The 15,070-nt window shown below is 40.0% G+C and overlaps 1 protein-coding gene across 24 annotated transcripts in view; it reads right to left on the bottom strand.

Annotated features, from left to right (window-relative positions):
* The window catches only part of DST (dystonin), a 439,342-nt gene that overhangs the window by 69,160 nt on the left and 355,112 nt on the right, over positions 1-15,070 (bottom strand). For all 24 annotated transcript variants that reach the window (XM_046639567.1, XM_046639575.1, XM_046639568.1 and 21 more), the window contains 4 exons: positions 7,055-7,216; positions 5,394-5,564; positions 2,601-2,767; positions 80-239 (listed from right to left, as the gene is read on the bottom strand). In XM_046639567.1, coding sequence (XP_046495523.1) covers positions 80-239; positions 2,601-2,767; positions 5,394-5,564; positions 7,055-7,216 — 660 coding nt within the window. The remainder of the gene's footprint in view (positions 1-79; positions 240-2,600; positions 2,768-5,393; positions 5,565-7,054; positions 7,217-15,070) is intronic.

Raw genomic sequence — 15,070 nt, 5'->3', positions numbered from 1 at the left:
CACATAACTCAAATTTATGTCATAAAACCACAAAATAAATGGAAAACTGAATCTTACTAGTGTGTGATTGGTATCTTACTTTGTGCTGTGCAATTTGCTCCTCAAGTTTAGATGCTTGGGTTCCTATGGGCTCACAATTCGCCAGCCTCTTTTCTATGGTTGTCAGCCACTCATTCAGTGGTTCTAAGGTTTCATGAAATTGCTGTGCCACCACTGAGATACCTTCCAACTGACGATTCCTATAAATGTGCCAAGATAAAGGTCATTTAGGGATGAACAATGTGTGAAATATTCAGCAGCAATCTTCACTCATGCTCCTGCATTCTACTCTAAACATTTCTGTAGAAAACATCTAAGATTAAAACTAAAATCTCTAACATTTATAGGACATGTTAAAATAGCTCTTCTATTAAATAAAATGAAAGATGAACAACAGACCAACCTCAAGTGCCTGAATCTCATGAAAGTCTTAAGTAACTTGGTTATAATACTTATGATAATAACAGTTATAATAATAACAATAATAGGTAATATTTATTGAATACATATTCTGTGTTGGGCCCTAAGTGCTTTACATATTAATTAACTTTTATCAGAGAACCAGTTACTGAGATTGCTTTTAATCAAAAGGTCAAAATTGGGGGGCCAGCCCAGTGGCGTAGTGGTTAAGTTTACGCACTCTGCTTCAGCGGCCCCAGAGTTTACAGGTTTGGCTCCCAGGCGCAGACCTACACACCGCTCATCAAGCCATGCTGGGGCAGTGTCCCACATACAAAATGGAGGAAGACTGGCTCGGATGTTAGCTCAGGGCCAATCTTCCTCACTAAAAAAACAAGGTCAAAATTGGATTCAAATTTTGAAGAACATCCACAGCTTTCCCCACAGTAGAATTAATGGCAATTGCTACTTCAAAAAGAACAGTGTCAGGTATTACGTCCCCAAAGCAACAGCTGATATTCTGTGGATTAAAATATCACGAACAGAGAAGAAATATTCTGTGGACTTCTATCTGCAATATAGTTTGAAATGCTTTTAGAAAACACATTGTGTCCTCAGTTGAAGAGGTACCAGGTAAGTTAAAATCTCCCTCCACTGTCCTTAGTTTTTATCTAGGGAAAGTGATTGTACTGGTCTGTATACAAACTATCTGATTCAGTATCAAAGCCTGTAAATCATTTCCGCTGGACCAAGAGTTGCTGTTGTCTTGTGATTGTGTTTAATTCTTAGGGAATTACATGATTTGAGAAATAAGCTTTCCACAGGACAAAAGCAATTACGGAAAATTAGCACATGCTACTGAAATAATTTCTGTATCATATCACAAACTATATATCATATACTTTTTAACACTTTCAGTTGAAATACATTTGATCCTAAAAAAAATGAATTAAATTACTACATTATTTTTAACTTCCGGATTTTCATTATCTGTGACTCTTTTCTAAATTCAAATATCAGTCACCCAGAAGCAGTGTAAATAATGACTTTGTGACTGGGTTTAATTTACTATGATTTAAAATGTGAGTGAATTTATTTATCTCTGTGAGAATCATAATAGGACCAATATCCTTCCATGTAATACCATTTTGAGGAAGGTTTAGGAAAAGAAGGCCAGTTATGTGGTAAAGCAGAGATCTAGACACTCATTCACTTATTTTTAAAAAAGTACTTAGTATCTCCCATGGCAGCCAGGGCACAATTTCCTGGGGCATTACACACATGGCTAATCTATTGACACATATTAAAGGACAACATGAAACTTTTAGCTCCTTAGAAGCATCTTATTCTATGGTCCTAGAACTATACTTAATTCCATTCAATAACTCAGGATTAGATGAATCCTTCTTTTCACCATTCTAGTTCCAAAGAAGGTAGGAATTTATGGAAAATACTCATTCTATTCAGTGGTTCATCTGTTTTCAACCCAACCAGTCTGTGTCTACACTTCAATGTAACTACTACTCAACATCCATCAATGTGATGCCAATGCAGGCAATGAAGAAACGTAATACAGAAATGTTGAGTGCAAAAACCCAGTATAGCCATGCTCCAGGCTTCCTGGCTTTCATAAGCCTTACAGTATCCTTCCGCCTGCCTCGTTTCCTAGCTAACTCCTACTCCTCCTTTAAAACATAACTTAGCTGTCACTTCCCTGCCCCTAGACTAGGTTCTTCCTACTATATGCTCCCACAGCATCCTGTATGTTTGCTTTGAAACATCAAATGTGTATTACTTTCCAGCGGCTATAAAACCCCGCTAGATTGTATGCTCTCTGAGGGCAGAGATGATCCGTCCAGCTCACCCCTGTAAGCCAAGGCCTCGCTCTGTCTGATGCATGGTAGGCAGGCAATAACTATGTAACAGATGAAGGAATGAACTACCCCCAAGGGAAATGCTTTCCTTAAAACAAAGAGTTGGGATGTATCTGGTGACTACAGACATTACAGTTAGAAGATGAGGAGAGATGCCCACAGTCCTTGCTGCCTGTGTTCACATACACAACAAACAGAAGAAAATAACATGGAAAGTGTTACCAAAATACAAAATGTCAGCATTAAAGCCACTGCTACTCTTTCAAAAGCTGAAAGTATTTGTGTTACCTTGTTTCGGCTTTATTAAGCAAGGCCTCCCATCTGCTATCCAAGAGACTCAGTTGTTTCAAAATCTTTACTTTATCTGCAGGTTCTGCTGTGGCAGCAATTTTTTCTCCTTCTCGTTTGATCACCTCCACAGTAGATCTGCGGTCATCCAACAACCTTTGGAGAAGCTGGAGACAAAATGTCAAATTAAAAAACAACAACAACAAAGGAATAATTGTATCAGCATAAAGGAAAACATGTTCTAAGTACTTTAGATAACGAGACAAAATATATTTTTTGTATGGATTCACACACAAAAGGACGGAGAAGTAGGATTTTAAAAAGAACCCATTTTGTTTAATGATTCATTACTCTTGAGTCAGACATTGTGGTAGTGGCTTTTCATAGTAGGTAAAACTCATACTGGTAAGGCCACTAAACCATTCATTATTAATTCTTTAATATAAAATAAGGGGGTAGAAGGTGCTGCTGAGCATAACTCCACTGACCGAAAGTGCAAAATCCCCCTTATTGTACCGAAATGGGAATGCCCTAACCATTCACAATTATCTGTCCTGTTGAGACAGAAAAGATTATTATAAATCGTTACTGTTTTAAAAATCTTTTCCCATGTTAAACAATCCATTATAGACACAGAAATTGAGACTCAAAGCTAGTGAGGCTAAAACTAGAGGCTCCTGGCTCCTTTTACTAGGTGAGACTAGCTCCTAAAATCCTTCCTGAGGACGAAAACTAAAAACCAACCTTTAAAGATCATTTCCAAAAGGAACAGAGGGTGGAAGATGTCAGAAATCTTCAAAGTTGGCCAAATAAGACTAATATTTCAGAATTTAGCAGCAGAAAAATAATTCAATTTTATTCTAAGGAAATATTGCAAGCAGCCTGGAATGGGATGTTTGACACAGGTAGCCAGAACTCAGGATACCTTGCTCTAATCTAATCAGAACAAGCATTTCACAAGCAAGCGCTAATATGCACTGGCACTGCGTTGACAGCAATGAGGAGGGCACAAGCAAGTGGACAGAACACTGAATACTTCATTGCTTCCTTAATCTGATCCTGACTGACAGTTAAGGATTAAAGATATGAACAGCTACCCAGAAGTAAGGAACAAGTTAGAAGCATACTCTTTCACTTCATTATGAGATCAAGACCACCAAAGCAGGAGGTGAGAGGAACATGTTTAAAAGAAGGGGAAGAAACACAAATTCTCGACATAGGTTAGAGTCATTACAAAAATCAAAGCACAACAGGTGGTCTAGGTAGCAAAGAGAACAATTAAGTGGATTATTTTTTATAAACTTTAACAGCAAAGCTTCTAGCAATTAAGAAAGCAAAATCAACAAATAGGTTTTACTGGCTAAGCATAGTTCATTAACTCTGGGAGAAAAACAAAGGTTTAAATTAAATTGTGAATGGTAGCAAGCTACATTACTATATGTAATACACTATGTGTTTATCATATATTATTTTATTACATTATGTATTATATATTTTATATATAATTCAAAAATCACACAAATGCAATATCTCCTGTTACACTTCGTTAATCCTTACCTTTAAATTGATTTTTCTTTTTTTTGGTAAGGAAGATTGGCCTTGAGCTAACATCTGTTGCCAATCTTCCTCTTTTTGCTTGAGGAAGATTGTCCCTGAGCTAACACCTGTGCCAAACTTCCTCTATTTTGTATGTGGGATGCCACCACAGCATGGCTTGATGCAGGGTGCATAGATCCGCACTCTGGATCTCAACATGCAAACGCCAGGCCGCCAAAGTGGAGCATGTGAACTTAACCACTACGCCACTGGGCCAGCCTCTAAATCTATTTCTAATAGGTTAATTTCCTAATATCCTAAAGTCTTCAAAGAATTTTTAGAGAGAGAGTACTGAATGTTAAAGTTAAATTAAGCCTCTTAATCCATTCCTTTCTTTTTAAAGTTCCACACTGGAGAAACCTTACCAACGTCCTGTGTGCTAGGCCCTTTCTATATGTCATTTCAAGCCATGGCTGAAAAATTAGTACTGAAAACATCACTAAATGCTTCTAACTGACCACCACCATCAGGACACAAAAATGGTAAGGGTGGTCCCAAACAGCTATCGTCCTTCCAACGAGCGTGTCTTTCCTACCTGGTCCTCTATTAGTAGTGTCAAAAGACAGAGTAGCATGCTCCTTGGCATCTATGAACCAAATATTTGCCTCTTTAGTATAGGCTGAACCATAAGAAAGCACCTGTATTTAATCTATTAAAAAGGCAACTTCATATGGCTCAACCTAATATATAAGAGAACAATGAAATTTCTGTCCAAAGTCACCTTTTCAGTGACCGAGGCCTTCCCTGACTACTCTATTTAAAATTGCACACAAACACCCCTATCCATTCTAGTATTTTCTGTTCGCATCCTTGCTCTTTCATTTCCTGATTCTTATCTCCCATCCTTGCTTTATTTATCACTTGCTAACATCATAATTTACTTACTCGGTTTATTGTCTCTCTCTCCGTTCCTCCATTCCCACTAAATCTTAAACTCAATGAGGAATTTTTATCTTTCTTATTCAGTGATGTGTCTCTAGCACCTGGAACAGTGCCTGATCCATGGGAGATGTTCAATAAAAATTTGTCGAATGACTAAAAACTAAAGTGTAGTCATCGATAACCAGTTAACTGGTTTATAAAATATAATAACTCATATTAATAGGATATAAATAAAGAGAGTCACAAGGTAGGTAAGTTTTACTCTCATGACTAAGATTTAACATGAAACACAATTCAAAAGCAGCACTAACTTACCTTTTGCTCTTGTATCTGGGCCTTCACCACTTTGAACTCGGCCGACGGGGGCTTCTGATTGGCCACAAGCTCCTCGGTGTCCGCCATCCAGCTGAGCAGGGACTCCAGGGCGTCCTGGAACCTCCCACAGTGCAGCAGCGCCTCCTGCAACTGGGCCGCCCTCTGAGCCACCTGCAAAGGTCCAGTTGTTCCAATTTTATTCACTTGTTTCATAAAAAAATGAAATTTGCCCGCCAGCCACTCCTTTTCATGCTCAGATTTTCTTTTCTTTTTCACTTAAAGTTTACCCAAAGCACTGATAGTGGGCAGGATAGGGGTGAAAAAGAGACAAACTTCAGCAAGTAGGCCAAGAAGACAAGGTTGCCATCCTGAACAGTCAATGTAAAAGGTGAAATGTTTGAGGTTTTAAAAATATTCAAAACATAAATGATTCAAATATTTTAAGGTTACTACAACAATGCTTTGGTTATTTTTATCCTTATCCCTGGGATTCATTTTTTATTTCCTATTGATTAATATCAGGGATAATAATTTTTTTAAAAAGACTACAATTTAAAAAAAAAAACTAACATAGCAGGGAGAATCAGAATTACATTTTGCTAGGGAAAATAACTATAAAGCATCCCATGAAATTCTGTGAGCTCCAAGTTCTAGAGCCCTTTTCTGACAGAGCAGGGTCTTTGTCTTCTAGTAAATGGGGTCTCAGTCCTGCACAGTGATATTCTGTTCCCCTCCTCATACATCTTTTCCTTTTGGACTGAAGAAGTAGTAGGCGTGATATTTTAAGCACTGTGGATAATACTTACACCTGACACTGCACCATTTGTGTCTGAAGAGCACTACAATATGCATCAGACTTTAAACAATGATAAACGTAGTCCTGAGACCTGGCAACGCCTAAGATTTCAATGCAGAGAAGAGGACAAGAACAATAACTGCCACCTCCAGACAAGCACGGCCGTCCAATACCAGTGTTCTGATCATCTATGCCATGCAAAGCGCTGCTGCTGTGTGTCAGCGGTATCTCTTCAGAGAGCAGAGCACCGTTTTCCAGTGTTTTCCCTCAAGGACATGGAGAAAAAGGTGGGATCTACATCTTACAGGTGAAATAGCATTTGGAGTTGATGGTCTATCGTGACGTTGGCAAACCCTTCGTCCAGGGCTGACAGACATAGTTGCTTTCGCTTACGTGGTGTGAGCTATTATCCAGTGTAAAATTAGTTGCTGACACTTGAAAATTAGAAAGCGTCACATAAAAAGTCAGATTTGCAGGTTCTTTTGAAAGTAAGTAGACTATCCGGCAACAGTGAGCCTAGACCCCTCCGTGGCAATGACCTGCTGGAGCTAAGGAGCTACCGAACCTTTAGAGGCATGTGTGCTCTCTCAACCTAGGCCACGGATCGTGGGCCACCTGCACTACTGTGTCTCCATCAAAGTCAAGAAAACGAGAGGGAGAGGCCCTGTTTCACCAGCTCACTTCTTTCACTTAAGCGCCCTACCGAGCTCCTGTGGGCACCTGCGTTGGGCCATCCAGTTTATAGCAATATCAAAAAGTAGACACATTTAGGGGAGTTTGGCTACTGTAAATATGATTAGTGGTCACGACGAATGCTAGCAAATAATAATTGACAAAAATGAAAATGAAGGGATGAGAAAATGACCTTCTTGTTGAGAGTCTTCCATCGGGCATTGACATCATCCAGGTCGTGCTCCAAACGCTGGGTGCTAGTGTTTTTAGAAGCACTCTGAATAAGGCCTTGACCTAACCAGTTCACGTCTTGCTGCTTAATCTGCAAGGGTTCGATCTCTTCTTTTTGGAATACCTGCATTGGAAGAGCACTAATTATATGAATTATATTATCTAACAACCACAAAATACAAACATGTTCAATGATCGGTTATCCATTATAAGAGGTAAAGATAAATTTTGCTGCCTATTCATAGGTCATAGCTACCTTGTAAGTAATAAGAAGGCAGTAAACTAAATATAAATCCATAGTATTTATCAAAACCACTCAGGAATATTAAATAATGATATCCTAAGTACATTTGCTCAGATTAACTGTGAAACCAAGAAAAGAATATATGTGTCCTCTCTATTGCTTTATTATCACAGCACTAGAAATTCCCTACCATTCCAATTTAACTCCAGCAAAAAATGTATGGTATGGAAAATGCCAAGGAACAAAATGATAAGATGGGCCCAAGATGAGTCTTACTGGCCAAGGATCCTTATAAGGTCTTCTAAGGATGGCTGCTGTTGGTTGGTAACTGAAGTCTGAGACTCAAGTTGGAAATGGGAATCACTGGCAAGAAGATGAGGTGAGCCAAGAGGCCAATTTATGACTGGCCAGAGGAGCCAAAATACAAGGAGAGGAAAAGGGAAAAGATATAGACAGGTGCTGCAATAGTATGGATCCATACACATCTAGCCCCTTCAATGCCAATCAAGACGCCAACAGGCTTGCAGGACCATGGACCTGATCCTACACATCGCCAGCACAACAACTCTGGTTACTCGTGGTCCCTGCAGTGCCAGTGGTTTCCCAGAACTCTCCCTGACTCTCCATCCCATCCAGCCTATGGTCCCCTAGTTGCCTGTGACTGGCAAAAAATCTAATGCGTGAGACAAAAATGCAAGTTCTACAGAAGCAGAAATTTCTATTTTCCTTATGGTAGTTCTATGTCCTGGACCTACCACAGTACCCAGTATGTAATATGTACCCAGAAATTATTTGCCAAATGAAGATCAGTATAGAAAAATTATATTTATATCTTGAGGTGGATGACATCAACCCCTCAACAGATAATACTGGGCATAGATATATCAACCCTCTCATACACAACACAAATATTTTTCATATAGGGCTTGAAGGATGCCACAAAGAAAATAAATTAACTAAGGAAGGAAAGTTTCAGCTGGATATTAAGATAAGACAAGGTTGGGGTTCAGAGCCATTATAATCTAGGACACTATATATCAATAGTCCAAGTGAATGGGCAGTTAACAGATATGAATATGAAAACATCATAAAGGCAAATGTCCAAATAGCACTTGAGAAAAAAATGACAGGCACAATATGGAAAATAATTTGGAAAGATGTAGCGGCTGCAAGAGACAAACTCTCCAGACTCTGGCCCAAGGCCTACCATACAGAATACTCCTGTGTTATTGTATAAATGAGCAAATTAAAGAACAGGAAAGAAATAAATGATCACTTCCTGTACAAGTCCCCACCTAGCAAAAAGCCCAAGTTTCTTCTATAGAAAATTCATATAGATAATTTCCACATGGCTAATTATCTCTATAAAATACTAAATATAAAAAAAATTACACATGACCAAAGAGATTATAATTCGCCCAATCATTAAGAAAAAAATAAGCTTTTATAATTTTTTAAAAAGGTATTAATTTACCTAATAAGTCAACAGAAAGTTGCAGCAAGGTGGTGAAAACAAAATTGGGTTCTATGATTCTACTTCTTTTCTACACCACTCTCTCGGTTACTACTTCTAGGAACTAACAGTGGTGGACACGTTTTACTACTTACAAAAAAAGGGACGGGTAGGAAAACTGCCTCATTCTTAATTCCAGGAACTTACCTGGTACATAAGGATTCAGGGAAAGTTTTATCTATCCCTCAGCTATCTTTCAAAACAAAAAACCTAATAAAATGTTCCAGGTAAATTGCCTTAACCTCTGATCTTGGTTTTAAAGAAATTAATTTTAGGATTTCCTATCAAAGTAGGTTCAGGTGAGTCGTGGTAATTTTCTAAAGTGTTCCAAAAGATAGGTTAAAAAAGATAACTACTAAAGAATCTATATATTCCTAAGAGTTTAATTACTTTCCACAAATCTTTTACATAAAAACGTACCTTGCTAAGCTTTTAAACTTGCCTGTCATTTAATGTATGCTCAAGGAAAGGCACTGCTGACCAGAGCAATTATTTCATAGACTGAGAAAAGGAACTTTTCTGATAGTGTCCAAATTCTTTATCTCTCAGTGGTAAAAGAATACCTATGATGAGAGACTCTCCCCCTAATCCACCCGTAAGCACACAAACACAAACAGAAGCTTAAAATAAAATGAAATTACCACTGGGACAAAGTTTACCAGAAGAGTTTGGTAAAAGGACCAAAATAGCTGAACTTCAATCTGAGTGGGAAGAAAAAAATTACAGGCTTGACAAACAACCTCTACTTATGACAAGGCTGCAGGCTTTACTTTCTGACCTCATTCACCACTCTCAACAAGTTAGGAGCTATAAGGACTGCAAAATACAGCACGATCGCTTCTCTGCTCCCACGTGCAGAGCTCCTGAGAGAACATTTTCCACACATTTAAAAAGCCCTTCATTTGAGTAGCGCCCTTCTCGGGCCACAACAATATAATACTGTGTTTGTCCCTTCATGACTAAGCCTGTTCAAGCTTAATAAGTCCAATATAACTGCCCTTAAATGGCAGTGTCTTAAACCACAAGTTGTGCAAAAGCCTAATGTGAACATCAATTCAAAGTGGGGGCATTCTAAACGAAGGAGAGCAGCCACCAGCTGCACCATCCATGGCAGGACTCTAGGCAGCTGGGAGTAATCATTCTTCTCAAAAACAGCCCCTAATTAATTTGTTATAGGGATCAACTTATCAATATCTGGCGCTTTGTAGGGTACTAGTCAAACCCCCAAAATAACGGACTGGATTTGATCATTATGAGAAACACTAGTGACCACTTTAAACCAGAACCACCAACTTTTTGGCACTGCAGAGTTTCTCATTTCCATTAATTACCTGAACTGAGTGAAAGCCATTGCAGACTGTGTCCAATATTCCTGCCTGGGCCCTTGTTTTTCTGGGAGCTGCTTGCTTTCTTACTGGTATGAATTTTGGGGAGCACTTCTTATGGATCACCTCCGTCTCCTGGGCAGAGAGGGGAGCCTCCACTTCCTCCTTAGATGCTACGTTGGATTCTTCCATACCATATTGTGTCAACAGTGCCACATTTTCTACTAAGCTTGTGCTACCACGATCGACATCATTTCCCCCCAGATCTGTGTGAGAGAGATCTAAATCCTCAGAAGAATCTTCCACAAGTTCCCTGCTTTGTGCTGTGATCTGGGGCTCTCCGGGACCACATGTTTTCCCTTCCTCTGCAGGGTTAGAGAAGTTTTCTCCATCTCTTGTCACAATTAATAGGTCACGCTTAACAGCTCTCTCTTTCAAATCATCCTGCGGGCAGCAATTCTCACCAGGGATTTCCCTTTGACCGTCTACACACCTTCCTTCCTCCAGTGGAGAAACATCATGTAAAGTCATTTTGAAGTTTTCATCGGGGTGGGCACGTCTACACGAAAGCAATGGAATTTTCTGTTCGCTAATGGAATTAACAGAAAAAAATGGTCCATATTGCTCTGCTGTAGGAATATCTTCAGTAGAAGACAAACTGCGAATTCGTGACTGGTCTCCGGTTAGAATGCCCTGCTTTTCTTCCCTCTCTGCTAGAGGGCTGCACAACCCAGAGTCATCCTCCTCTGACGTGAGAGAATTAGTGCCCCACCTGCACTTGCTGGCCTTGGTAACCGCATCTGACATATCAGTAGCTTCCGCAAAAGAGCTTTCACTTTTGTTTGCATAATCCATAAAATTGGCTGGGACAAACATTCGCCATGACCGTCTATGCTCTTTCTTTTCCGCATGAGATTTGGCTTTGGGTAGTCCTGTGGTTCGAATGATATCACTATTTAGTTTGAGGGCATCAAAGATCATCTTTTCATCTAGTTTGTTAGCTTCACGACCTCTCAGCTCAAATGCACTGGAAGAAGCAGGGGCACCATTGGAGCATAAAGAACTAACATCCAGTGTTCTGTGACTGTAGGGTAATGTCCGATCTGTGAAATGCCTGGAAGACAGGCTGCCTTTGGAACCGGAGTCTATCTGCTCGTTCAGTCTGACAGTGTCATAGATGGACCGCTGTGGGACGTAACAGTCTTCGATATTTAGGTCCTCCTCCTCTTCACCCTTCCCTACACAGGGCGGATTCTGACGTAAACAGTCTGGTCTGCTGAGTGGCTTCCCCATTTTGTAGCTAGTTAAAACAAATATTGTAGCTCTTGACACAGAAAATAAGAAATAAGCATCTTTCAAAAAAGTATACTTCTGAACAGAACTACGAAGTGTCTTCAGCGTAAAGACAACATACTCAAACACTCTACGTCCTAATATATGAGGTGTTGAAGGTCATCATCAGTGCATCAGTCTAAATGCAACTACCCTTTCACCTGGGTGTTTTTAGAACGATTCTAAAAAATAAAGTGCATCAAGAACAGAGAACAGAAATCTCCTTCCCTTGCTCCCCCAGCCCCCAAAGTTCCCTTTCGCACACTCAAAAACACAGAAAAAACAAACACACACTTAACAGTGGCTCAAACACTCACAACCTTCCATTGTCAGTCCTTTTCCCTTTTTAGTTTAATTTTGCATCTGAGATTTCCAGATTAAAATTTCCAAATGAGCAAGCATTTTAACAGGCTGAATGCTAATTTCGGCAGAGTTCTGGTTAACTGTAATCCACTTAAAGATGGCTTGCAAAAACTCCATCTCCTTTATAAATAAACCATGCTTTAGAAACTTAAAAGACAAACACAGGGACCATGTATTGTTCAGATCAAGGCACAGAATAAATCTTCAGAGAAAAATAAGTTAAGTCGAACCTGTAAGAAAGTCAAAATTTTCTTGTACTTTTTTGGGGAGTAGCTATAAATAATCTTGATTCAAAAGGCAGTTTTTCTTCCCTTATTAAGCGTCCTCGAGGCTATACAGAACTACCCAATGGAAAAAAATTAGACTTTTGGACAGCCAGGCCAGTACAATCCAGCAACCGTTTAAAGTAAACAGTTAGAAAGCATGATGGACTATAAACTCTCCTTTAAAAAAAAAAAATTCATTTCCAAAGAGTCTTATCTGATCCTCCTTAAGAAGGCTTATTCCACCTGAGGCAAGTGCAGCAAAGAAGAGCTCCGGTTTCCTCTAAGGCACAGGCAGCGTAATTCACATTCAGCTGAAAACAGAGACAACTCTAGCCTTTGAAACTGACCAACCGTGGCCGCAGCTTAGCTTTCATTTTAGCAGCTGGAGAGAGGCAGAGGTGGCGGTGGAGGCAGAACAGGAACTCCGGCAGGGACCTCCTGCGCGGTCCCCAGCTCCTCAGGGCGGCGCGGTCCCCGGCAGGCATCCTCCCCAGCCAGGGTGCTCCCAGCAACGCCCTCTCGCTTTCGGGAACCGCAGCTCGGTCCCTTCGCCCCGGGCGCTCCGGCCGCACAGCTCTATCACTTCGCGGCTACGCCCTCCCGTGACTTAACTTCGCAGTCATCTTTTCTTTGACTCCTTGCTCTTCTCAGAGCCGGCGAGCTGTTTCAGGGGGAGGTACCTAGAGGCCGAGACGCTGCACTACAACAGCTTGGTGGTGACATCAGCGCAAATCGACCCAGTCCTGGAACTGGAGAGAGGGCAGCTCGGGTTCAGAGATCACCGAGGGCCCACCACCTGGTTCAAAATGGGAAGGGAGCCAAGGGCTTGCAGAAGCCGAACCTGACACCAGGAGCTCCGCGAAGAAATCATTTTGCGAGCATCCGGTGACCGCGCTCATTTGAATATTAAACGAGGGAAAAAAGAGCTACCCAGGTCCCTGTCCTTTGGTTGAAACCACACTCTCATACACTGCAGCTGCTGACTCTGTTTAAGCAGAATCTGCGACGCAAAGTGCAGGCGGATCACTTTAAAGGAGGGAAAGTGTTGTGTCCTTCCTTTTTAAAGCCCAAGTTCAAGTCTATCTGTTCTCCAGAGGAAATTATTCCTGTGGGAAGGGAGCCCTGAGCACCGCTGACATGAATACTATCAGTCACTAATAACCACAGGGTCCTCTTCAGGTTAATGCAAGGCCCAGGCAAAGATCAAGGGCAGTAAGTGACTCTGGTATTTAATAAACAAAATCACATCCTCAGATTTTTTATCTATTGTACAAACACCCTAAAAATACTGCTTGAAAATAAATTCAGCAAGCCAAACCTCAGCTTTTGTAGGGAAAATTAATAGTTTTATTTAAATTAAATAATATCTATCCATTCTTTATTTTATGAAAAAAGCAACATTGCCAGAGGAGCAGACAGAGTTACAAATGAAGGCAGTCTTTCCTCAGCCTCTCAAAACAATAATCCTTTGAACGTAAATAAAACTGCGCTGACCCCAAGTGAAAAAGGCACTTCTAGTAAAAACAACCTTATACTTGGATAATTTTACAGAAAAGATGTGGGAGGGAACTTTTATACCTTTAATGAGAAAACATTCCAAAATTATTTGTATAAACCTCAGAATTGAATCTTTAAAAAATCTACCCATAACCAGAACTCTATAGGTTAACACACCCATTCAACGATCGTTAGCTGCAACTCAGTATCAATGCCCATTTTTCATAGTCAAGAAGTGAAATATTTCAACCAGCAGCTGATCCTGTGGTGTTCAAGTACACAGGCTGTCCTGAGGTGCTGATAATAAGAGAAAGAAACACATGCACACAGTTGCCATGTGTGAGCAGCGGGTTGGGCACTAGGCCGGGAATTAGCAGAGACTAAGGGTTTCACTCTCCACTGCCGCTATCTTGATTTGTAAACCTAGAAAGCTTCTTATTCATGGCAGTATTCATAATAAAGTTTCCATGAAAGGTGGATGGAGTACCTTTCTCTAAACAGTCTGAGATCCTCACAGAACTTTTCATAGGAGAGAATGGCCCTAATTCAGTCCACCTCAGACTCCGACTTGAATCATTATTAGCACATTATTCTTCTAGCCTTATGTAAAGCTAAGAAGAGCAACGTGTAACCTCACACTTGAGGTAGATAGTGCATTTTTAAAACCATAAAGCTAATTCATTCATAAGTTCACCCATTCATCAAATAGGGCTCCCTATCTGTCAAACACCATGGCCAGCACCAGCAGAACGCTGGTACACAGAGATGCTGTGCGACTGCCCTTACACACCTTACACTACAGTGGAGAACGTGGAGGAGAAAATGGGCTGGATGGAGTCTGCAAGTGGGGAGTGCTCTGGGAAAATGTCCTCTAGTTGGTTATGTCTGAGTATATGCCATTTATTTAATAACTGAATTCCTATTTCATGAAACTGATTTCAACTAATTCTACAGATGATGATCGTAATACATTCTGATTCAAGTTAAAATCTGTACCATTACTATTGGGATTTCTGACAATAACTTATATATCTTTGTTGTCTGAAGTCATATTGCAAAGATGTATCTGGATAACATAAAAGAATGTGTATTTAGAGCAGAACTGGACTGGTTTATCTTTTCCTCCCAAATTTGGTTTGCACAGCTACTTTAAATGTTATAGTCTCTAATGTTAATAAAAACAAGATATATTAAACTGTGTCAAATATTACCGGTGATACCTAGATCTCACATTTTCATAAGAGAGAAATCCATAATGAATAAAATGAGCAAAGTTTTTCTGAAAAACGGTCAACACTATTTTTTCATACATACGGAAATCAGTGTTAAATGTTCTCAAAACCTAACGTGACCTCCCTTACACAGCCAACTAGATGTGGCCTAGCGAAAGTATCTTCGTAAGGCAGATGATTTTGGAAAAGTGCACAAATGTTAACCG

This window comes from Equus quagga, chromosome 15, assembly GCF_021613505.1.
Source record: "Equus quagga isolate Etosha38 chromosome 15, UCLA_HA_Equagga_1.0, whole genome shotgun sequence".
In the NCBI taxonomy this organism is placed as follows: Eukaryota; Metazoa; Chordata; class Mammalia; order Perissodactyla; family Equidae; genus Equus; species Equus quagga.
Note: the sequence above shows the minus strand (reverse complement) of the source record. Positions and strands in the feature narration are given on the sequence as shown.